Below are 24600 nucleotides of genomic sequence, written 5' to 3' on the forward strand. Positions count from 1 at the left end.
CAGTATAATAAATAACATGCTAAAATGGAACTGATTTCTTCTGTCAGTGCTTAAAACAAAGTATAAATGAATGATTAAGTTAATTCATAAGTTTGAGTTATGATAGCTCAAAATGCTTGCATTCACTGAACCTTATTTCTTTTCACGTTACAACTGGAAACTTGGATGTATGCTACAGACTATGAACACATGCATTTACACTGCAAAGGTCAAAAGATTTTTGTTTCAAAATATAACCCTGAATAAATTATTATTGCATTGAATGCAGTAGGAATGAAATGATCTTTTGCTTTTGGCCAGCTTTTAAAAATGTTTAAACACTTTTGTGTACCAAAAAAAAAAATCAAAACAGACGCAAGATTTTTTTAAATGAGACTTGAAGACTTTTTACTGCTCATTTCTTTCAGAAAAAAATCCAACTGGGGAAATTGAATGCAAATTTATCAAATGTATCTGTCACATCATGTCTGCGTTTTTCAATTTAAAATTTTCATCTGTGTTGCATCAGTTTTATGTATCTATTAGGTCTGGTTTTCACACTCTTTGTCAGCCTTTTGTTTGGAGATTTTGGTGTAGCTCCTGTAATAGCTTTCTGTACTACTTTCCTATATATGTACATTCATTACAACAAATTCTACTCCCCCTAAATACCACCTCCTGAATTTTCAGAAGTACCTGCTGATCAGGAACACAAGTCAGAGGGAACACTCTGGACATAAAATAATAGAAACACAGAATCATTTTGGTTGGAAAAGACCCTTCACATCCAACTATTGACCTGACATAAAATCAAGTCCACTACTACAACATGCCCCTATGCTCCAGAGATGTGACTCAACAGTCCCCTGCGTAGCGTGTTCCACTGCCCAAAAACCCTTTCAGTAAAGAGATTTCCCCTAATATCCAATCTTAACTTCCTCTGGTGCAACATGAGGTCATTTCCTCTTGTCTGTTGCTTAATACTTGGGAGAAGAGACTGACCCCCACCTCACTACAACTTCCTTACAGTTGTATAGGTCTCTCCTCAGTCTCCTCCAGGCTAAACATCCCCAGCTCCCCCAACCTCCCTATAAGAAGTGTTCTCCAGACCCTTCAACAGCTTGGTTGCCCTTCTCTAAACTTGCTCCAGCACCTCAATGATCTTCTTGTAGTGAGAGGCCCAGAACTCAACACAGTATTCAACATGCAGCCTCACCAGTAACAGATACTGGGGGATGACCACTTCCCTAGTCCTGCTGGCCACACTCTTATTGATCCAAGCCAGGATGCTGCTGGCCTTCTTGGCCACCTGGGCACACTGCTGGCTCATAGTCACCTAGATGTCAACTGACATCCCTAGGTTCCTTCTTTGCCAAAGAGCTTTCTAGCTACTCTTCCCCAAGCCTGTACCATTGCCTGGCATCATTTTGATCCAAGTGTAGGACCTGGCAAATTCGTCTTCTTGAAATTCATACAATTGGCCTCAGCCCATTGATCCAGCCTGTCAGGATACCTCTGAAGATCTTTCTTACCTTCACACAGATCAAGACTCCTGCCCAATTTAGTGTCATCTGCAAACTTGCTAAGGGTGCACTCAATCCCCTTGTCCAGATTATTGATAAAGATATTGAACAGAACTGGACCCTGGGGAACACCACTTGTGTCCAGCTGCCAACTGGATTTAACTCCATTTACCACAACTCTTTGGGCCTGACATCCAGCCAGTTTTTTACCCAGTGTAGCATGCACTTGTCCAAGCTGTGAGCATCCATGATAAATTCAGCACTAAATTAAGCACTCCACCTGCAAAAGGGCGGTATTAGTATTCTCTGAGCACATGTTTTGACAGGAGGAAGAGATGCTAAGTAAGGATGCTTCTTTTTTTAATTTTCACAAGATCTTGATTCTTTTTAGATGTGGAATAACTTCTATGTACCTCACAGAGGAGAACCAACTTCAGAATTATTCAGCTGTTGCTTGAAATATTGTTGTTCTTCAGTACATCAGCTTACATGTATCAAAAATAAGCCAAATGTCACCATTGCTTATTATGGTTGCTCTCACTCTGGTCACTGAATTTTTTTCATATGTGAAGTCAGAAGACAACAGGCTATATGGGACATTGGTTTGAGTTTGGGGGAAACAATATTGAAAAGGTACACATTAATACTGGAAAGGAAAAAATGTTAAAATGCTTTCAACCTTTTGAGCAATGTAATTAAGTTTCAGTCTTATGAACACTGTAGAAAAACATCAAATGACAAATACTCAAGCTGAATTAATATAAGGGAAAAATATAAACAGAGAATGATACAATTAATCTTCTATGAATGTAAGCTGTTGTTAAATAAAATAAAAGGTGAAAGCAGAGTCAAAAAGTATTTTCTACCACCACCTGTCCTTTTTCAGATATTTAAATATTTAGATATTCAAAATAACATTTTAAATTTATTTTAAAAATATTTACATATTCAGATATGTAAAATAACATTTTTTAAGATGCTCGGTTCCCAGCTGATGACAGATAAGAAAGATTAATGTTAACACACTACTACTGGTCCTATTCAAAATTTACTGGGTTTGGAAACACTCAAGATCAGGTACTTGGAGAATATTTCTAATTTCAACTTTGAAGTTTTACATTTTTATAATCAGAGCCAGGCTTTCCATTTTTAATCCCTCTAGTTACATTATATAAAATCTGAATCCTTTAAGCCCTGAAACATTAATGCATTTACCCAATTTACTTGAAAAGGAAATTGATAGTGCAGTTATTTGTTGACCATTTTATGAGTGGGTTCACATTGGATGTACATGTTACTGAGTCTGAATTCATAATGTTGCTATTGCAAAGTTAATAAATACATTCATAAAACATTATCAGAGTTCACCGCTCAAATGTATGAAAAAAATCAGAAGAACTTAATAATCAAAAATTGTTCTCTCACTTCCATTATTTTCTTCAAACTTATTTGCTGGAGAGAAGGTAGGGCATTTGATAAATGGTTAAGCGTCAAACCTGGATGACTTTGGAGAAAAGCTTTTATTTTAAATTAAGATTTTTACAGCTGTGTGTGTATAAGTGTACTTCAACAGCAACAATAAAAAAAAGGTTGGTAATGTTGCTTAGAAAAAGGAAATAAAGATGTCAGTCCTCTGGTAGGATTGTTAGCAGGAATGAATGATGCAGGGTAGTCCAGATAGCTGTAGCATTTCGAGACTTTACAGCAACTCTGAACTATGCACTTTCATCAGAACCGAGATGTTGTGATGAAACAGTGGACAAAGTTGTGTCAGGAAGGGTTGGCAGACACTTTCTTTTTGCACACATTTTAATGAACTGAGTAGCTCAGGTTTGCACTAGAAGATGGATAGTTCACCACATTTCCCTCTCTGCAAGAACATTTGAAAGACTTTCACCTTCAGCACAAAACAAAAAATAATTTCATAACCTCAAAAACTGATGTGAAATGAAATTCTGATCTCCTAGATCTTTACTGCTCAGTTCTATGTGCAGGTACTAAGACTGTCTTGTGGACTTACACCTCATTTATTTAAATATAAATTAATTCTTAGTTTTGCAAATTAAAATAATTGAGATTAGTCCCTACAGGGCAGAAGAATATGTACTTCTTTACAGTTCATCTAAGAATAAAGATCAGAATAACTAAAATTCAAGTTGACTCTGTATCTGGGATATGTGAGAACTATATTAATTATTGTGTAAAATTATATAATGTATTAAAGTCAGTTCCTAATCTACATAAACTCTAATGTAAGAAGTTCAGCATGATGGACTTTCCTACAGGTACAGTGCTCTCAGTAAGTACAATGATTCAATAAGGTCAAAACTTTCCATATGTAATTCTTATACCTGTGAAAAAAAAAAATTCCAAAGTCTTTAAACTCACAGATCTGTTTTGAAATAACAAGTGTTTCTACATATGCTTTCACTTTAGTTTGAACACATTCTGTCTGCTTAAGGTAACTTTGAGGATAATAGAAGAAGACTTAATTGGCTTGTTTTGCTTTGATTTTGCCCAAATTATGGGAATGTTGCAGGAATTGGTAGTAGAATGAGGTAAAAACAGCTGATAAAAATTTTGGACAAGGCCTTTTGAGTTCCATTCTAATATGTGAATTTGAGACTATATTTTAACTCTGATACAGAAATTACCAATTAGTTTTGCTCTTAGTCTATACACTTTCAAGAGAGGCTTAGCTTCCAGAGCTCTCTGGATGCAAAAGATGAGGGGAGAAAAAAGTGGATATGCAGCAGGACTGATACAATTTCTCACTGAGCATCATCATCCCCATTTAAAAGCCTAAATCCTCTAAAATGGATCCCAATTTTAGGATTACATAAGGACAGTGCACAGGTACATTATCCTATTCCTGGCCTTCAAGTACTCTTTGGCACCTCCTCCAAGCCCAGCAGCAATGCATCCTGATGAAGAGGAAGGCACACAAGAATGTCAGGAGCCTGCATGAATGAAGAAGGAGCTCCTGGACACATTTAGATGCAAAAAGAAAGTCTATGGAGGATGGAAGCAATGACAGGTAGCCTGGAAGAACTACAAAGGAATTGCCCCAACAGCCATGGACCAAGTGTGGGAAGCTTAAGCCCAGATAAAATTAAATCTGGCTGGGGGCATCAAGGGTAGCAAGAAATAGGTCTACAGGCACATCAATGATAAAAGGAAGACTGGGGGAAATATGGTCTTCTTTCTCTGGAAAGAAGAAGGAAACCTGGCCACAAGGGAAATGCAGAGGGCTGAGGTGCTCAACATTTAGGCAAATAAGGAGGATAAGGCAAAGAAGAAGGATATCCTATTGTGTGTCTGTTATAAACCATACAATCAGGATGAGGAGGGATACAAAACATTCTACAAGTGGCTGGCAGAAGTCTTACAGTCACTTGCCCTTGTTCTGGTGGGTGACTTCAACCTACCAGACATCTGCTGGTAATGTGACAACGCAGAAGGAGACAGGCCAGGAGGTTTCTTGAATATGTGCAAGATAACTTCCTGATGCAGCTGGTAAGTGAGCCAAGCAGAGAAGGTGTCTCATAATATCTGCTATTCACAAACAGGGAAGGGCCATTGGCATATGTGGTGTTCATGGGCCCTCTTGGGCTTAGCACCCATGGAATGGGAAAGTGCTCATTCTTGGTAAAGTAAAGGGGGTTTTAGCAAAACTTTCATCATGGACTTCAGGGGGCAGACTCCAGCCTGTTCAGGATGTTGGTTGACATAGTGCCTTGGCAAACAGTCCTAAAGGACAAAAGGGTCCAGGAAGGGTGGACATATTGTTCAAGAAGGAAATCTTAAAAGCACAGGATTGGGCTGTCTGAAGAGTGAGCAATTATTGGGACTTAGGAAAATAAAGGAGAGTTTACCTACCCTGGAAGGAAGGGCAGGCATCTCAAAATGAGTACAGGGATCTAGTTAGGTCATGTAGTGAAAAAATTAGGAAGACAAAAGCCCAGCTGGAACCCAATCTGTCCACTGTCATAAGGGACAACAAAAAAAGTTTTCACAAATACATCAATAACAAAAAGAGAGCCAGGGAGTATCTCCATCCTTTATTGAATGTGGGGGAAAATACTGCAACCAAGCATGAAATACTCCGTGCTTTCTTTGACTCTCTCTTCATTCGTCAGACCTTGATATTCAGCCCCCTGAGCTGGAAGATAAGGATGGTAAGAGGTGTCCCTGCTTATGCAGGCCAGTTGGAACTATATAGATGATCTTTGAGGTGCCTTCCAATACATACCATTCTATGATTCTGTAATTCAACATTAAGTCAGCAAGTGTCAAATTGTGCATCTTTGCAAAGAGTATTTCATGAACTACAGTAGTCAAATGGATGTCTAGCTGCTCCTTATTGATGCAAGTTCTTGATTTTCTCAGGTTTTCCAGACCATAAAGTATGCAGATGAATGATAGCTTTGATAAAACACACTGAAAATTACTTTTCAAGTTAGCCTAATTAAGGAGGACTAAGAGCAAAACCAAAATAAATATTTTTATAACTAGCCAAAAAGACCTATTATCCTAATTCTTCAGGCATGGTTTGGCATCTGCCTGTCCTCTTACCTCTGCACAACATAGACATATTTGAGGATGTTTTACATTTCAGTGTAGGGTTATATTAAAGCATTCTGTTTGAAAATTTGATTCTGAAAATAAGAAGGGGAAGAGGATCCTTCACTGTTTCTTCTCTAGATGTATGAATACAACAGGGTGATTTGCACAATAAAATCAGGCTCAAGTTATTCACTCAGCTCAACTGTGGCCTCTGTGAACTGTCACTCTCCACATTCATTCCTAATAGCCAAAATTTTGATTGTACTTGCTTCAAGTTTTCTTTTGGTTTCCTGTTTCTCACTATGCCCTTCACAGCCAAGAACAGCTAGTTAATATCAAGGGGGTTTATAGATTCTTAAATCAGCAATATTATGTATTAAATAAAAAAGCCCCTGAAGGATGATTTTTGTCTTTTTAATTTCCTTTAAAAATGTGATAATGGGAATTGTTGCAGACATCAGCCAATTAGAGAAATAATATATTGTGTGAAGGAGGCTTCTTTAAACAAAGCAATATTCACATTTTCATCAGTAATTTGAGATTTTGATAGGAAATGGAACAGCAGAGGAAACCAGGAGGCAGTGGATAATACCTCCCTTTAAAAATGTGCCAAAAATGTCAGTATGACCTTAGTAAAAATGCAGGCATAAAGGAGGTAAAAATGCCTAACTTGTAAAAACATAAGATCTAACAAATTGAATTATTAACTTAATATTCACTTTCAATATATTTGAACACATAGCAATTTTGTGTCATTGTAACTCTATTTGATTTGCAACAAGAAGTTAAAGGTGATATTAGCACGCTGAAAATTCACTGAACATATTTAAAGAGGTAATATTCAAGTTCCCTTACATTTTAATTACAACTAATTGGTTTTTTAAAAAAATATACTTGACATATAAAAGTTCAAGCATTGACAATGTTAATATCATCTCAAAAATCTGCATAAGTACTTAGCTAGAAATATGTCTTTTGGGAAGTATATAAAATACAGCAATTATTCAAGGAGGAGAACGTTTTTTTGCTATGATCAGTGTACAAAGTGTCAGGGCAGGAATACTTTTCTGTAATCATTACCTTTTTGGCAGGTTATAATTTTCTTCTGAAGCTGAAGGCACAAATCGTTGAGATGGTCAGCTTGCCAGTACTTAAGAAACACTTTTCGTACTCCTATCTAGAATACAAACAGCAGGGAAACCTTCACCACCAACAACAAAGGTTGAAACAATGACAGGCAAATAACAATGATACATACAGAATCCAGCTAAGGGTTGAGATGAAATCTCCAATTTAAGAACAGTACAATGCCAATACTTGTACAGAGAAGTAGTATCATTTGGCTGAACAAAGGATGTATTTGGAAAGGATGAGCAGGCTGCCAAGTCCTTCTTCAGTTCCAAAAACATCCAGAAAAGATACTACAAACTTCAAGTTAAATACAGGTTGAAAAAAAAGAAAAAAGCACTTTGAATATAATAATGATAATTAATTAGAAAATGTAATAGAATATAAGGTTTAGCTTTAATTACACAATGGGGTGTGGGTGGGAGGAGAAAGGTGACCCATGTGGAGAAGAAAGTGGTAACAGACAGATGCCATCTTTGGAACAGGAAGAATTTAGTCCAAGTTGGAGGGTAGAAAAAACTCACTGCTGCAGTAAGAATGACTCCTAAAATCAAAATTCTAGTTCCTAGGCTTGCTGGACAAAGCTGTGCTGCAGGTCTCTTTTTAGAATCAAGCATAAGAAGTCAGACACAGAGGTATTAATTTGTGAAAAATAATCTCCTAAATATTGAGTTTATTCTGGAGCTGACTTGGTGTGTAGTTAAACTCACCTAGTTCTTGATCTTACAAATAACAATCACTAGATGCTCTTCCCCTTTGCAGAAAAAATTAGCAAGCTGGATGAAAAGAAAACACCATCCTTTTAATACCTTACATATATGCTGAAATAATCCTGAAAAATTCTTTTCTGTATAACCTTCAAAGGTAATCCTTTCTAGTAGCCTTAAAAAAACCCCAAGCAAACAAACAAAAAAAACCAAAAAAAAACACCCCACCAAACTACTCACAGCCTAGCTATTCTAAAAACAGTCACTAACTTTAAAAAAGAATGCGTTTTAAAAAATGGCTTTTCTTATACCATTTTCTTGTCAGGAATTCTGTAAAACAAACTTCCCTTCACTTAGAAAGAAAAGGATCAGTACCAGAGAGGTACTGGAAAAGGAAAGCTATAAGCTTTATCCAGGAAAGCTTATAGCTTCTGTCTAGCTATTAATTTAGTAAGGCTAATAGGTGCACTGCTTGATTAACTGATGCAAGATGGTCTGCAATTGCAGAAATTTATTCCACCTTGTCTGCAGCTCACAAACTCAGACATCCTGTTCTGCTGTTGTGTTGTGTTTTTTCAGTATAGATCTAGGAGAGAGGTATCAACAGGGAGACTGCCAAACCTTTTTTAACTAATTGTTTTCAATCCAAACACTAGTGCTAGATGATGTGTACATCGATGATAGTGATGAACTAGAAAAAGCTAGGACATGTCTAAATATTATTACAAAATTTAGACATGACTGAGCATATTTTTGTCCTTTGGATTCCCCTCTCTTTAGAAGGAACTATTTTGCATCAAATGTTTTAAAAAGTCTCTGATTCTGAAGTTTGAGCTGATACACAATGATAAATGCAACTGTTAGGTTTTTAGCTAAAATCATAGTACTTAAATACCAAAATTGAAAAGCTTTCTAATTTTTTTTTCCATGGAATGGGCTGCCCAAGGAAGTAGTGGATTCTCCATCCCTGGAGGTTTTTAAGAAGAGACTGATGTGGCACTCAGTGCCATGGTCTGGTAACCACAGTGGTAGTGTATCAAGGGTTGGACTTGATGATCTCCTTTCCAACCTGGCTGATTCTGTGATTCTATCTCTTTTCCCAATAAAATAGGTCCTTGATGATAAAAAACACATTTCAGTTGTCTTGCCATTGTCAAAAGTCAAATATAGGGAATGGGCTAAGAAAAAGAGGTCAACAACTCCCTATTTTAGTCTTACTTTGCTTCTCTTTTAGACATCTAATCCCATATCATGAACAAGCAAACCTTTCATTTTTTCCCAGCAAACCATGTCAATTTTCTCCTGTCTTCCCATAAAGTATTTGACTTTTATGCCTTCTACTTTCTTCCAGGTTAGCAGAACTCCATCCTGGCTCCTCCCACCACATCTACTCTGTCACTAAACCCTGCAAATTCTGCAATAATTGCTCATCATAAAACTATTTTTTCATCCATCTTGTCAAAACACATATTAAATTTCCCTTACTACTAGCTTTGCCTACAAAACCTTCCGTCTTCTTGCTCACATCATCTTACATCCAGAATTCTTCTAGAGAAATATCTAAATTATTATTCATATGGTTAACTGTAATTAAATTATCATGCAGTCATTATAATTACCATTTGAATCTGAGTATGTCTAGGACAACCAAACTCTGGATACAAACACTTAATAAAATAATATTATTCTACTATTAAATTTCCTCTTTATACTCTACTCCTTTCCATTTAACCCACCACATTACATTGGAGCCCCCCTCCCATCTCAGGCCTGTGCCAAATCATCCACTTTTCCTTAATTTTTGCATATTTTCCTGCATTCCTCAAAAAGTTTCTTTCTTCCCTTACTTCCTTATGGGAAGTTTCTAAAACATTTATCTATAATAGGGCAATATGAGGGTATTTTACACTAGGAAAGAGGATGAAATGTTGCTTTTGGAAACCTTAAAAAAGCCCTGATTACCAGCAATGCCCACAGCAATTTTAAGGACTGCATTCTCAATTAGTGTCAAAATTAGCATCTAGGCTGTATTTCAAATGTGTAACTCAAATACATATAAAGTTGCAATTTATTTTGCAGTGTGGAGCTTAGGATCAGTTCAGCTACAAGGGCCTGGCATTGTAGAGCCACAAAGCCAGCCAGGGGACATGTGAAGCATTAGCTGCTCTTATCTTCCATCCAACACTCTAGTAACAATATAAACGGAATCATTGTGGCATCATTTATTCTATGAACTTCAATAGTAGAAGCCTGCTATAATTTTTAAGTGAATGAAAAATACAAAATGTCAATACAAATTCATTTTTAGATTCAGATAAAAGCTATTTATAGATTTCATATCATATGGCAGGTCTATTGAGTGTAGGCCTCTGGACAGAAATACATAGAAGAAACTACTACAGCACATTTGATTGTGTTAGGCTGGAGATCTGTGTTGTTCAGTTTTTGAACTAAATCTGGTACCCTCGTATGCTGACCAAGTACACTCTAATCTCACTGCCCTCTGTACAATTCTGATGTTCAAAGAAAGCAATAATGCTGAAAGATGTTGGCATTTCACATCTCAGATTTCAAAACAGGTTTAGAGGCTGCCACTTGTCTTCATTCTGTTCTTTTCTCTAATTACAAAACATTTCCTGCTTGTCTAGGAAAAAAAAAGGTTAAAATGTTCTTCCACAAAAGCACTTACTTTTCAGTACTTTCCGGACTACAAAGTACTCTCATCTGAGTCTGAAATTTCAATGCCATTCAGACTCCTGTAAAAGTAAACCATCAACTATCTGTGAATTACAGTCATAGTTATTTTAATTAGAAAAGCATTAGGGTTTTAAATGTTATTTTTTCAAAATGACACATTTTTAAAAGATTAAGTAAAATTGTCACTGATGACTACCAAAGCTTCAATTACTGCTGAAGGCCTTTTTTTTAAATTTTTTTTTTTTTTTAAATTTTTTTTTTCTCTCAGAGGAGGAGGGAATGATGGGAGGGAGCTTTTCTTCTGCCTTTTTTTTTTTTTTTTTTTTTTTTCCAGAATTGGTGTAGGATGTAGAAGTACAGACATTCAAAGCTATGGAATGGATGCTGAGATGGTGTGTAGGTGGCATGGAGGCAGTATTAGCTCATACTTAATAGGTGTCAAGGGAATCTGTAAAGCTGCTCTTTAGTTTAAAAAAGGCAATTTGTGGGAGTGCTGTGTGTTTCTGGCAGTACTTTCAAAATAGCTACCTACAAAAGACAGAGAATTATAATCTAATGATATTTTACACAATGACACACATTTTCACAGTGCATTAATGAAATGTAGAAAAAAGTCTTAAACCTATTGTAAAATGTGCCTTTTTGTGGTGTACATGTCTGAAAAAAATCTAAGAACGAACACATTTACAGGGTACTGATCATTTACAAGGACTGAAATGCTATTTTCAAAGCCTTGTTCTTTCCGCTTTATTTGTTAGCTTTTTTTCACACTTTAAGAGTCCTCCTTTGTCTCTGGCAAACAACTGACCTTACACTGTGAAACACAGTGAATAAATCTACAATTTAACATAGGTTATGCGTGGCCTTAATATGAAATACGTGAGCAGCTCAGTATTCACGCCAGTAACATTAAGCATTTAAGTGAGCACTTGTCAGGACTTTAGGGAGAAAAACTGGCATTCAGCTCTCTGGAAAAGGACAAAAAAATGCCCAGTCCGTTTCCAAAAACTGTAGAAACCTGACAGCTCTCTGCACTTGAGAAGTGACAAAAATACTGCTTGAAAGGATAGAAAGTGACCAGGAAATATAAGATGGATGCATGTAAGAAATAGTCAGAGGGGGAAACCCTACCCAGGTTTTATCTCATGAGATCTTTGCACTTTCTGGACCTCTCATTCCAAGCTTTTCAAACTCTATAGATGCAGCACCAGAACAAACAATTGGAAAGTGTCTCTCAGTGTGAACTGAGAAATTCAAGCAACAGGGAGCAGTGACAGCAATTGCAGAGAAGGTAAAACGTGAGGGAGGAGACTGGCAAAGTTAACAGAGACTAAAAAGAGATGAGCACCAAGAATAAATGACTAAATATGAAGTGGAATAACTAGAAAAGAAAAAAAAAGAAATAATAAAAAAGAAGAAAACAAGAGAAAAAAAAAAAAAACAAAAAAAACAAAACCCAAACCAAAGTGGGGGTGAGGTCATGGAAGGACAGAGGGAGAAATGGAGGTGTGGCAGGGCAGAGATGGAATCCAGATGTGAGAAACTGAGAGATCTGGATGCAAAAGATACCATGAGGAAAATAAAAAGTTTGCAAGATTACTTATCATAAGCAAACCCTGGAAGGTGGACAGAGAGAGGGAGGAATACATTCAGTGGGAAAACATAGACATAGGAACAAAAGATAGAGCTTTGTGTTGAAAGACTGAGAGGTTGTGAGTGTTCTGAGGTCAAAGTCCTACTCTCTGTCCACGGGGTTAGGATGGACTTGCATTTAGCAGCACAAAATAATTGCCTAGAAAGCTTGCAGGTGGTGCCTGGCCCAGGCCAGACTTTTGGCAGTACTGGGGAGCCCCAAACTCAGCTACTACCAAATGATTTCCAAGAACATAATGGGATGATATAATGGGATAAAGTAATTTTGCTGACATAATTCATAGTATGAGGGAAATACAGATACTGGTGTTTAAATCATTTCATCTGTGTCTGTAAATTCCTCCTGGCGTATTTTTTTTCAAAAAATGATCTCCATAGTTTACCTAATTTTAAAATTGCTGAAAAGAAAATTGATTCTTAAAATAAGATATTAAAACCAAAAGAAGAACATGACTTCTAGGACAGGAAAAATTACTAACCGACAAATGAACAAACTAGCATACAGTTTATGAGTACACAAAGTTTTCCTACTCCAGGAAAAAAAAGAGCTAAGAATTCCTTAGGTATTACGTTGCTTGCACAGTACACTGGTACTTCTTTATAGCATATATAAAGCAATTCATATGTCAACATAGTATAACCACTTTCATTTTAAGTCAAAATAACCAGTTCTGTTAAAAAAATAACTTAAAAGTCTCTGAACTAAGAACTAAGCAAACAATTTACATGTGTATGATCTCATGTACTGCTTGTTTCTCTGATTTAAGTATATGCCACTTACCCTCTGTACTCTCTTATTTAAACATATGTATATTTTTTTCCAAAAAGGACGCTGGTATGCTAATATAGTATATTAATATATTAAAAGTAAAAATACTTAGAGACAGCTGTATCAAATATAATAAATGAAACACCTGCAGGTCAGTAATGAAATATGGTTCTCTTTGTGATTTGTAAGAACTGTGGATCAGATTCTTCATTTTCTTCCTGCAATTCTAGATGTGCCAGAAGACTTTAGAATATCTAGATGGGCTTCTGGGATTTCCCTTTACTGGGGACCTATTCTCTGTTTTAACATTATTTTTGAGTGGAAGAAGTTAAAAAATACAGCTCTGCACTGGCAAAGATGATTTCTCCAGAAGCACTGCAGCCTCCTGAAACAACACCAGCAGTGTCTGTAGCTGTAAAAATGTGAACTGGCACTAACACAAAGTCTGTCTCATGCAACTACCTGATGCTGATTTGGAGCTTCATAAAAACACTTTCTCGTACTTTAAAAGTTAATTCACACCTGATGAATCCTTGGTTTATCCCAGTCAAAATTAAGCATTGCCTTTTTCCAAAACGAGTGATCTATTCAGGATTCAGGGCTACTGATAAGAAGGAATCATTGTGAATTAGAAGAAGCAAGCTAAAAATTGGAAAGCTACACTAAGACAAATATTTTTTTGACATTCAGACATCTCAATGTCACCTTAGCAATCTTTTATCCAGACAAGCATTTCTAGCAGGCAAAGGCTTAAAGATCCACTTTTAGTGAATTCTGGCCTTTGCTTGTATTTAACAGCCCCACTGTATAGGCCAAGACAATTAAATTTATGTTTTGTTTTACTGCTGGTATAATACAAGTTGTTTGCATTTTAGCGAGCTCCATCTGAAATAACTGAGAAGGGTTACTTGTGGACCACTGCCTTTTAGCTAAACAAAATGTAAATCTCCAAGTTTTAAACAGAAAGCTTGGTAAGCTATGAGCCAACTCTCCTTTATTGAATTTATATTTGCAAGCTTAACACTGTGAGGAATGATAATCCAAACAAATGAAAGTTTCCCTATGTTGGTAAAAAAAAACAAGGACTGTTTGTGCCCTGTATTCCTCCCAAAGCATGATAAAGTTTGCAGGCTAGTCATGCTATTGAGATTGTAGACTTCCCTTAGCTTATATGTAAGTGCATGACAATAAATGAATACAGCACTAAAAATTTGAGTTTCCTAATGTAAAGGCCTTCACATGTTCTGGAGAGCAAGAATTTCTTTTGCTTTCCATGGAGAAGCCAGTACTTCCACTCAATTTGACTTGAAAGTTACTCCATAGCATCTTGCTCCTTCTAACACTAATAGAAAAACTCTCACTGACTTCTCCAGGGGTTAAACAAGTCTATTACTTTCACACTGTCTGGAGTAGGAATGGTTTGTTTTGATTTAGAAATCTGATTTTCTCTTAGATTGAGTGTGCTTAAAAATCACAGGGAGTAGCTAAGCTTGTCAAGATCAAATATGTATTTAAGCTGAAAGAACACCTTATCTTGGCTGTGCAGAGTCAGGATGCAAAAACTGCTTTTCATTAACACCTCTGCACTTTTATAATTTCAGTAGTTAATCTAAGTGCATGACTGAAACTACATGGTATGCCAGCCTCAATGCAACAGCTATTTTATTGTCCTGGTTTAGTTATCTCCAGCTCAGCTTACCCAAGTAACAGCAACATTTCATAAACCTATCAACACTTCCCTAATAAATACTTTCTTCTAACACAGAAGCTGCTGAATCAAGCACCAGACGCTGGCTAGCTGATAGTGCTTGCTCTTATGCTCTACTAAACAGCAGAAAATAAACTAAAATTGAATTTTGATATTGGATCTTCTGCACTTGTCCTTCATTTTTATACAGGCTGCAGTACTTAGAAGAGGAGAAAGAATCTGTTCTGCAAGTAAGCTCTGGGTTTTGTAGTTTTATTGGGTAACAAACACTCCCCAAACACAGTGTCAAGCAGGAAATAAATACCAAGAAACTGTTTCCTTCACTAATTTTTGGGGTCTCCCTTCAGAACACAGATTTACTTTCCACTCCCCCCCAGTTAATGCTTGTTTCACAAAATGGGATAGTGAAGGTAAGTTAAATCAGAAGGAAGTTAAATAAATTATCATCCAGATTCACTCAGCTGTAAAGTCCAGATGTTTCTTCTCTCCCCTATGCTATAGAGTTTACTGGCAACCTCATCCTCTGATGATGACAGTATAAGCAGGAGGTTGATTTCAGATGTGTGTTACTTTCTCCTAAACTACATCACCTTTGGATGTTTCAGCTACTTTTTTTTTTTTGGTCAATTTATATATCTGAATCTTCAACAGCTCTTCAGGGAAGTGCAGGTAACAGTGCTGGGGAAGACATCTGTTGACTTATTCATAAACCTCTGCATCAAATAGATTTTTGGTTCCCGTGGTGATTCATTTGAAGTTGTTACTGCTGGCAACAGTGGTTGAATAAAGTGGTTATATGTATAACCCCCTACTTCTTGCATGATTTTTAGTGATGTACTACTTCTTTCTTGCTTTGACAGCTGATATCACCATGGGTTCCTAATTCCTCCTTTCCTTCCCTTTCTCCCCCCTCTTTCTCCCTTTTAACATTTTTTTTCTTCGTTTTCAGAGTCCTCTGAAGAGGACATGGAAGAGGACATGGAAGAGGACATCCATGACACCTGCAGATTGTATAAGCTTCCTCATTTAGACTGTTATTTAAAGTTCAACTTTCATGATTAAGCAAATGAATCAAAAAGATAATTGAGAAGGAGAGATTATGTGACATACATATTAGTCACTACTGCTGATGGTTTTGAGTGTATGGTTTCGTATCACCTATGCAACACTTGTTGGTGTAAAACTTGGGTTCACTGGGCATTTGTCTGTAAGAAATTGTCTCGATTTAGAATTAAATTTATCCTAGATTTTTCTTCCATGATTATTACTTTTCCATCTTTCTGTCACAGCTCTCTGTGGCTTGAAGACAGTGTAAGAAGAAGACCACACATTTTTTCAGACTGTTCCTTTCAGCTCATTCTGTTGCCATCTATTTCTTAGTCACTGAGTGACAGCAGTATAACTCTCACTCCCAAACTCTCCTATTCCATTTTACTTATCAACTTCTCTTAAAAATTTTGTTCCTTTCTGGTTTGAAGGACAACACACTATGCATTGGTCTGGTTTTGAACATCTGACTTCTCCCAGTGTTAATGAGATTCAGAGTCAGAACCTCTAAAATCTGTTTGAGTTTATGAACTTCAGTCCCAAGGGACTGATGGAGCACATTGGACAGCTTCTGGGTTGCTATTTCCTTTTTACATTTTTGTCTTTTAAGGTTTCAGGCTTGTTTTCAGGTGCCAATCACTAAAGAATCACAAGTCTTGAGATGTAATCTTTCACTGATAGCCAATTACTTTTTTTCCTTTTTTCCCATGCAGCAAGGCTGTCACTGGCTCCAGGGGAAATAAACTCCATAGGCATCCTGCTCTGTGTTTCCTGACTGGAGCACAATATGCAATTACTGATAACACAGCTTTTACCCAATGTCAAGCTTGTAGCACCACAAAACTTCTGAAGGTTAGTGGCATTCTCAGCTCCAGGTACTTGTAAGTCAAGGTACAGCTTCTAGATATTAATGACTGTTTTTTATGGGAAACCTCGTGGCAATGATGCAGAATATAACCCAGAGGTGACTTATGAAACCTGAGTAAGGATGTGTCACAGCTTAACTTTACTTGATATACAGCAATCCTAGGTACTTTGGTTTATCTCTGAATCACTGTGTTGGCTCCCACAGAAGCACTGACTAAGTAGAAAGTCCTGAATATCTGTTTTGGGTTTCTCCTATTATGGCAGTAGAGCATTTAGTATAGGATTTTACATAAAAAAAATGTGCGGGGTTTTTTTGCAATTCACCATCTAAAATGTGTATGCCAGATCCCCTCCTAAACCTGGATGCAAATTTACACAGTATACATGCTATGAAATCTTTTCCTTCCCACAAGAATAAACTGATTTTTTGACACAATGATCACAGTTACTCATATGCTAGAAAACTCAGAAAATCAGTTTGATTGTATCCCAAAGCATATATTAAATGTCAAAAGAATATAATGCTGCAAAGGATCTGGTGGCCTGCCACAATGGAAATGACTCAGCTAGCTTGTTTAAAGAATGATATTTTAATTGCTTTGTAGATCACAAACCTGCCAGCCTTGTAATTTACACTGCTGAAGAACAAGACGACATCTCTCCTTGGCAGACAATTTCTTCTTCTCTCCTGCTGCTGTATCAGCCAAATCTTTATACCTAGAAAAATCAGCAGAAGTGGAGTTACTCTTAACGTTGACCTGGGTGACATCTTTGCGGTTTTACTTCAACTCTCAAATCCTTGACATCCAAACTGGAAGCTTAGGATTCTGCTGATGAAAACAAGGTCAATAACTTTACATCTTTCATATTAGAAATGACCTTGGCTAGTAACAAGTGATGCCTAAAACCCAGATTTGCTTCCTGCCGGTTCTTTGGATGCCTCACTGAAAATCAACACATAAAGAACATAAAGCTCATCAGCTGCTTTAATTGGCACTGAAAAAAATATACTTTTTAGTGTATGTCATATGGCATATGTGCACTAAGGAGTAATTCATAAGAAAGTAACATTGATAAAAATGCTTTCAATCAATCTAAAATAATTTTCTCTCCATTTTGAATAAAAACTCTTAAAGCAGAGACTTTAAGGAACTTGATCAGTGTACAGTATTGGAACAAAGATGAAGAGGAGACAATTACAGCACTGAGTATTTTCAGAGAGAGAAAATGCTAGATATTAAAAGGCTCTTTGATGTACCAGATAAAAATTAATGTAATAAATGAACATAGGAAACATAAGTCATACAAAGTCAAATAAACTTTAAAATCCAAAGTTTTACAGTGGACTTATTACAAGTTATTACTAAAGAAACTGATGGATTTTATACATCTTGATGCTCCATATTATTACTATACCTTCTTTAAGGTATTTGTTAATCTATATCTGACTGATCTGTAATGAGCTGAAATGCTTTTTTCATTAAAAAAGACACTTTTTGGCAAGGAAAGACTTTTGCAAATATGTTGCTTTGTCTTGAACTCCCATTGAAACAGGGATAGGTTTTGAGTTTTGCATGCTAACTACATTTCCTGACACTTTATTTATTTGATTCCTCAAAAACTAAAGTTGGGGCCACCCAAACCTGCACTGACCTGAGACCACTCATGGAGACCATGGCAGGCAAAGCTGCAGGGCTTGAATGACTCCAGGAACATCTCTGCTCCAAGGAGCTGGAACAACTTTGCAGCAACACCTCCAGGCAAACTGCTTTAAGGCTTAATTTCACCTAGACTTCTATTTTTCTGGAGCTGCACAAATCCTTGGGTATCTCAGCTCCTGTAGCCTGGAAATGTTCTCTAGTCTGGTGGCATTCTTGCTGAAGATTCTATGGCTAAATCTATACTGGTAAATTAAATGTGAGAGGGATTATCTCTCTGGAATAGAATCCATCTGGCAAAATAACCAGCTTGACTATTTATTAATTATTCTGCTATGTTCAATTAAACCCTGCCACCTTCCAACAGAATATAACCACAGCTGAGTTTCCCTCTGGGACTGGTCACCAGCCTTGTCTTAATTTCCAAATTGTTTCCTGGAATTTCTTGAAGGAATTTTGTTTGGAAGGGGTCAAAACTTCACCAGAGAGCTTCTTAGCTTGTCTAACACTCCAGATAAGCAGTAGAAAACTGTGTACTCTACTTTCCCAGTAGCTCAAATAGCTATATGTTCATGAGCCCATTTTTTTTATGGACTGCTATTCAGGCTGGAGCCACCTTATTTCCATACTTGTATCAACAGGATTTTCTTAGAAAACATGAAGAGTCAGAGGTGTTAGAGAGACAACTGCTGAAAAGCTTAGTGACTGCTGGCTGAAACAAAGATGATTCAGCACTGATTCATAATGCATTAAGAACTGACTGTAAAAGTGGTCAGCTTGGAACTCAAAGCAGAAACCCAAAAAAACATATTTCATTCCTGAAACAGAGCCAAATTGAAATTTAAAAGGCTGAAATTCTAAGTTTGAATCACAGTTACTTTGGATCCATGCAAATCACAAGACTAAAAATAGGGATAACCAACCATTCTTTACAATCTGTACTATACAGGAGGCCAAAGACAATCCATTGCTTCCCCTCAGCTTTAAAGTCTCTGAAATTCCACCACATTATCCTGGAAGTCTAATCAGAGTTCCAGTTCCCTCGTATCTATTAAAGCAAATACTATCTTTGAAAAAAAGAGCATGGACAAATGGTTATGGTAGCAGAGAAAGAAAAATGGGAATCTAATTCTGCCACAAACTTGTTCTGTGAACACAGTAAGTCCTTTGGAAGATGATCTATCCTTCCCTATGTTAGACACTAAAAAGCTACATTCCTAGCCTGAGGTAGTCATCTTGTTCTCCAGACAGTCTGTGAAGACAGGTATTTCTATGGGGTGACTGACTCTATGCATCCTTGAGACTTTTGTTAAAATGAGAAGAGGTTGCCCTCTGGAGGTGCCTTTATCTACAGACCACAGATGGAAGATCTAAGTCTGGGCTGGATGCCTGTATTCCTGGTGGCTGAGAGGAATCTCACTCTTAAGGCTACTTGCTCACTGACTTGCTCATCTGCAGAGTAACTACTAGAGGGACTAACAGAACTACCTTATTTCTGCTTTCTGGCTATCTTGCTAAAAAATATTGGCTATGTAAGCTCCTAGGATGAAAAAGCATCTGTAGGTCTGGTGTCCTCAACTTCTATACATCAGATCAATCTTTTTTTTGTTTTGTGTAAGGCTACTTAAACAAAAACAACACAGAATTTGTAGTTATTTTGCAGACAGAATAGTTTCCTGATAGGATTCTTAATACATGATTCTTAACATCAGGGAAGTAATGGGAATAGGTAAGTGGGAATGAGCAGACCACACCTGTTGGTGGCAGTCCAAATATGTCCTGGAAAAAGTGGTGGTGTAATCATGAGATTATTTGTTTTTTTGTTTTTTTTTTTTTTAATAATAAAGATAATAAAGATAAGCTATGGTCTTGACTCCAGCACAGACATCAAATATTAGAGTGACTCTCTCTCCCAACCAAGTCAAGAAGCTGATAAAAAGCTGTATGTCATGGCCTAGCCAGAGCAATTCATTCCCTTATAGATCCAAAACAAAATACAGAACATAGAGATTGCAAGGATAAAACTGAATCAAGACACCTCCACTGCCATGTCAAGATTAATGTAGTGTTGAATTGGAAAAATATGCCCACTTTGTGTGTTACATCCAGTTTCAAGTTGAGACAGGGAATGCTACCACCAAGGGGACACTCTCCAATGCCCCGCACAAGAAATCAGGGTGACAGAAGCTCCATTTTCCACAGGTTTGTCCTGCTGCCCTTGTCCTAAACAGATTAAAGAGATTTTAGCTAGACAGACTAGTGCTGTTAGCATGTACAGACTGGTGTTGCAGTAGCTGTTCTCTGACCTCTCTTCCTTTGCTCCTGAATTATTTTTTTGTTTGTTTGGACTAGATACTGCTGCCAGTGCCTTCAGGTAGCATGTGAATATGGAAAACTCTGTTCTCTTGGGTCTTCATAGATGAGGATGTTATCTGATCATTTTCTCCCTCACTTCCCTAAGTGAGCACCCAACAAGGTCCAGCAAGCTATTTTTCCCTGAGACAAAATATTCCTGAGCTCAGGTTATGGCATAGTAACCCACAGTAATATTCTCAGGCTCAGCACACTGTTTGATTTACACGGAGCGTGCACAAATAGGTTACAGGGCTGTACTCCCAGTTCTGTATGCACAGCAGATCTTTAAGGGTTGGAATAAACACCACACACTCCATTTCAATAGCACATCAACATGATAGAAGACACTAATGGAAAAAACACCAGGAGTACAAAGGGCAAAAAACCAAGCAGCTCCAAATCAACAGCTGAAACAAACCACACCGATGCCCTTGAACTGAAGCCTCAGAACAACTTTGCTTGTTTGTTATTGGGTTTTTGTTTGTTTGTTGGGTTTTTTGTTTTGTTTTTGTTTGTTAATTTGTTTTCTTTTTTTGTCATTTTTTGTGTGTTTCTTTGTTTTGCTTTTGTTTTGCTTTGATCTTGTTTTTTGCTATTCTTTTCCTCAGATCTTTCTTTTGCCTAGCTAAGAAATAAAGACCAAAAATAACAAAGCGAGGTAGCTACTGACGGCAACCCAACAACTTTGGTAGTGGGGAAAGCTTTTAACATGCAAACTCAATTTTTTTCCTGAAAGCAATGCCTTTTCTTCACATTGTGTTATATTTACAAAAGGAAAATCAAGTATGGCTGGCTTGTAACTGCGTTATAGGAGTGTTAAATAATTTAATCATAAGTTTTAAAGATCCAAACACAATGTCTGCAAGGAAAAATAATCAGTCTTGCCCATGTAATTCATTATGTTGCAGTTTCTTTTTTTTTTTTTTTTTGTTTACCACGATGTATTGTTTGCCAAGGTACAATGGGATGATTTAGAAAACTCTATTCAAAGGGTAGTGGATAAAAGAAGGCAATCAAATTAACTTGTAGCCTGTATTTCTGCTAGGTGCAATGTACAAAGGAGTAAACCAGGTTGTGCTGCCGTGCTAAATTCTCCTTTTTTCCTTTCTAAACTTCCTCTTTTCTTCCTTTGACAATCAGTAACAGATTGATGTATTATTATGTCTGTGAAGAATGTGAAAGAGATGGACTTTGTTTGCAAAAACTTGTCACTATGTGCTCATAACTCAGGATTTTTAGTTTTAGATGTTTGGATTTGTGTAGGATGGGAAGAGTGTGGTAGCCATGGTTTGTATTTGAAAAATCTTTTAAGCAAGAGCTGAAATATGTAGAGGACCTATCTACAGAAGAGAAAAATAAAGAACATATGGAATTTTTTCAAGTAATAGAATCATCAGAAAAGCAGCAGCAAAGAATAGGATGGAATATTTTGATTAGTGCTATATATATATAAAGGATACACAGTCACTCCACTTCCCCCTGCCATATTCTTTTTTTCTAACCTAATTATTTTTGAAATATGGGGAACATGGGAAATTCCAGATAATTAGAAAAGAGGAATTAGATTATTATCACTTCTAAGAGAAGAAAAAAAAAAAAGTGATTCTACCAACCTCAACCTCCGTACAACATATATGGCACAAATATCTCACTCTACAAAATATTAAAAAAAGAAAGCATGTAATCACATTTGTTGAGATAATAAATCTTTGCATGTGGATAAATAAAAAAGATTCCTTTATAAGTAACAGACTACAACAAACAAACAGACATTTTGAGCTTCTTTTATAGGAGTACAAAAATATAGTAATAAGAGATATAAAGGGTTCATGTTCATTTGAAGCATGTTTTGCACTGAAAGTACTTTGTACAGAATGAAAAAAATAATTCAGACTTGTGTTAAGGAGAGCATCAAGTGCAATTTGCCTGATAGATTTGGAACAATGAATAAGTATATATGGCAAAAAAACCCAACTTCATAATACTGCCTATCATACTAGGGTTAGTTTTTAAAATATCCTGACTTATCTCAAGTAACATGGGATTAAATGGCTAGATCTGCAGACCAATAAGCACTAAGGGAGAAAATAAAATCAGAAAAATTATGGAAATTTATGGGAAAAATGCAAGCAGTTTTATTCTCTCTGGGTAAATCTGGCACACAGGCTTCTGCTGACAGAGAGAAACTTGGAAAATGGTAATGCTCAAAGTGACCTTACAGCAAACTAACCAGGTAACAGAGTTTTACCACAGTGCTTACGTACATGCCACTGGAAGCCAGAAACTTCAACTGAGGGAACATTCTGATTTTCTACTTCAACAAATAAAAATTCACTGCCTCTATATATTGATCTATAAGGGCATGAATAGCATGCTTTAACATGTTTAGAGGGAAAAAAAACACTTAAGAGTGAAATAATGATCTGTAAAGGACATAAGAGAGTAAAATTAAGGACTGAAAAATAAAAGTGAAAAAAAAAAAGACTCAGAAAACCCTCAGAACAAAATTTTATGGTGATCTGCATGTAGGTCAACCCCTGGCCCTGAGTACAGACTTGTGAGGGAGGACCAGGGATATGAGATCCCTAGGATCAGAATATTCTTGCATAAGAACTGCCCATTTGAGTTATTGTCATTTAGACTGAATAAAAGCTAAAAAAAATTTTCTACTTTCAAAAAACATAGTATTCACAAAAGTATTCACAAAGATACTACTTTGTGATGAGTTATAGAAATTTTGTTTTACATTTTTTGCATTAGGCTTTGCCACAGTTAATCTTTTCTAGACTGTGAATTTTAGTTTCTGGAGAGACAAAATAATGAATACATGTGTCTTAATCCCAGAACATTTTTTATATACTTCATATAACTAAGCAGGGTTTCCTTATCTTAGACAATGTGGCAATAGAATAATAAATAGACTATAAATTATAATTCAATTCCTGGGATTAGTGGATTCAGCTATGCAAATAAAAAATTAATTCACAACACCTGCTAAAGATTTGCATTGCAATACTTTTGCATCATCTTCTCTAAAGCTGACATTCCTATTCCATCTTCATAAAGTAATGTGAAAATATATTTATTTAAGAAATTAAAAAAAATGAAACATTAACACATAAATATGCTAGAATCAAACAGACAAGCATCCCTATTACAATGTTTACATTTACCTGTAGATAGATAGGCCTTCTCCATAGCTAACATCTTCTTCATGCCTGGGCAATCCACAAAAAAGTGCATAGAGTAGTAAAATGCTTCACTGTATGCAGAATATATGAACTGCAGAACAAATATAACTTTCTTTATTAGCCTCCTAATTTGACTTTCTACAACAAAGAGGTGATACAGTGATGGTGTGTAATGAAGCTGCCTCCCCTTCTCCACAGACATAGCCATGTGACAGTAGGGCATCATAAATAAAAGTCCTCCTGCAAAACTTAAAGGTCTGAAATCACAGAAAATCAAAAGGTGGTGGTGTTTTTCTTTTTATTTTTTTTATTTAAAAAAAAAAACAAAACACAGAGAGACCAAAATAAAGTAATATCTGGGAACTGGGGGTAGGAGTCCAAAAGTAATCAAATAGATGTGTAAAGTTTTGCTCTTTCCCAGTACAAGTATAAAACATGCCCAGTGAGTCTAAGCAACACAAGCAATGTCACTACTGAGCTTATAGGGAATTAGAAGATGCCTTGTGTACCCCTTTCTTTTAACTCACACTACAAGGCTGGTGATTATCACAGCACTGTGCACTTGGCCTCCAGGAAAGTTGCTGCTGGGCCTCACCAGGATGCAAGTCCTGAGTAGGTCAGGATAGGAAGTCAGCCTTCAAGGAGCACAGGACAAGGTCATGACTGATGGTCTACAGAGCTGCAGGATTACAAGGGAAAGATAGAACTTGATGTTCCACCTAGATGACAATTTACTGCTTTGCTTTTGGTTT

The 24600-nt window shown here is 36.6% G+C and overlaps 1 protein-coding gene across 1 annotated transcript in view; it reads right to left on the reverse strand.

Moving 5' to 3' along the window:
* The window catches only part of MYO16 (myosin XVI), a 285335-nt gene that overhangs the window by 44272 nt on the left and 216463 nt on the right, over positions 1-24600 (reverse strand). The window contains exons 28-29 of the mRNA XM_030458595.1: positions 17259-17361; positions 7149-7245 (exon numbers count right to left, since the gene is read on the reverse strand). Of these exons, the coding sequence (XP_030314455.1) occupies positions 7149-7245; positions 17259-17361 (200 nt within the window). The remainder of the gene's footprint in view (positions 1-7148; positions 7246-17258; positions 17362-24600) is intronic.

Source organism: Calypte anna, chromosome 1, assembly GCF_003957555.1.
Source record: "Calypte anna isolate BGI_N300 chromosome 1, bCalAnn1_v1.p, whole genome shotgun sequence".
Taxonomy (NCBI): Eukaryota; Metazoa; Chordata; class Aves; order Apodiformes; family Trochilidae; genus Calypte; species Calypte anna.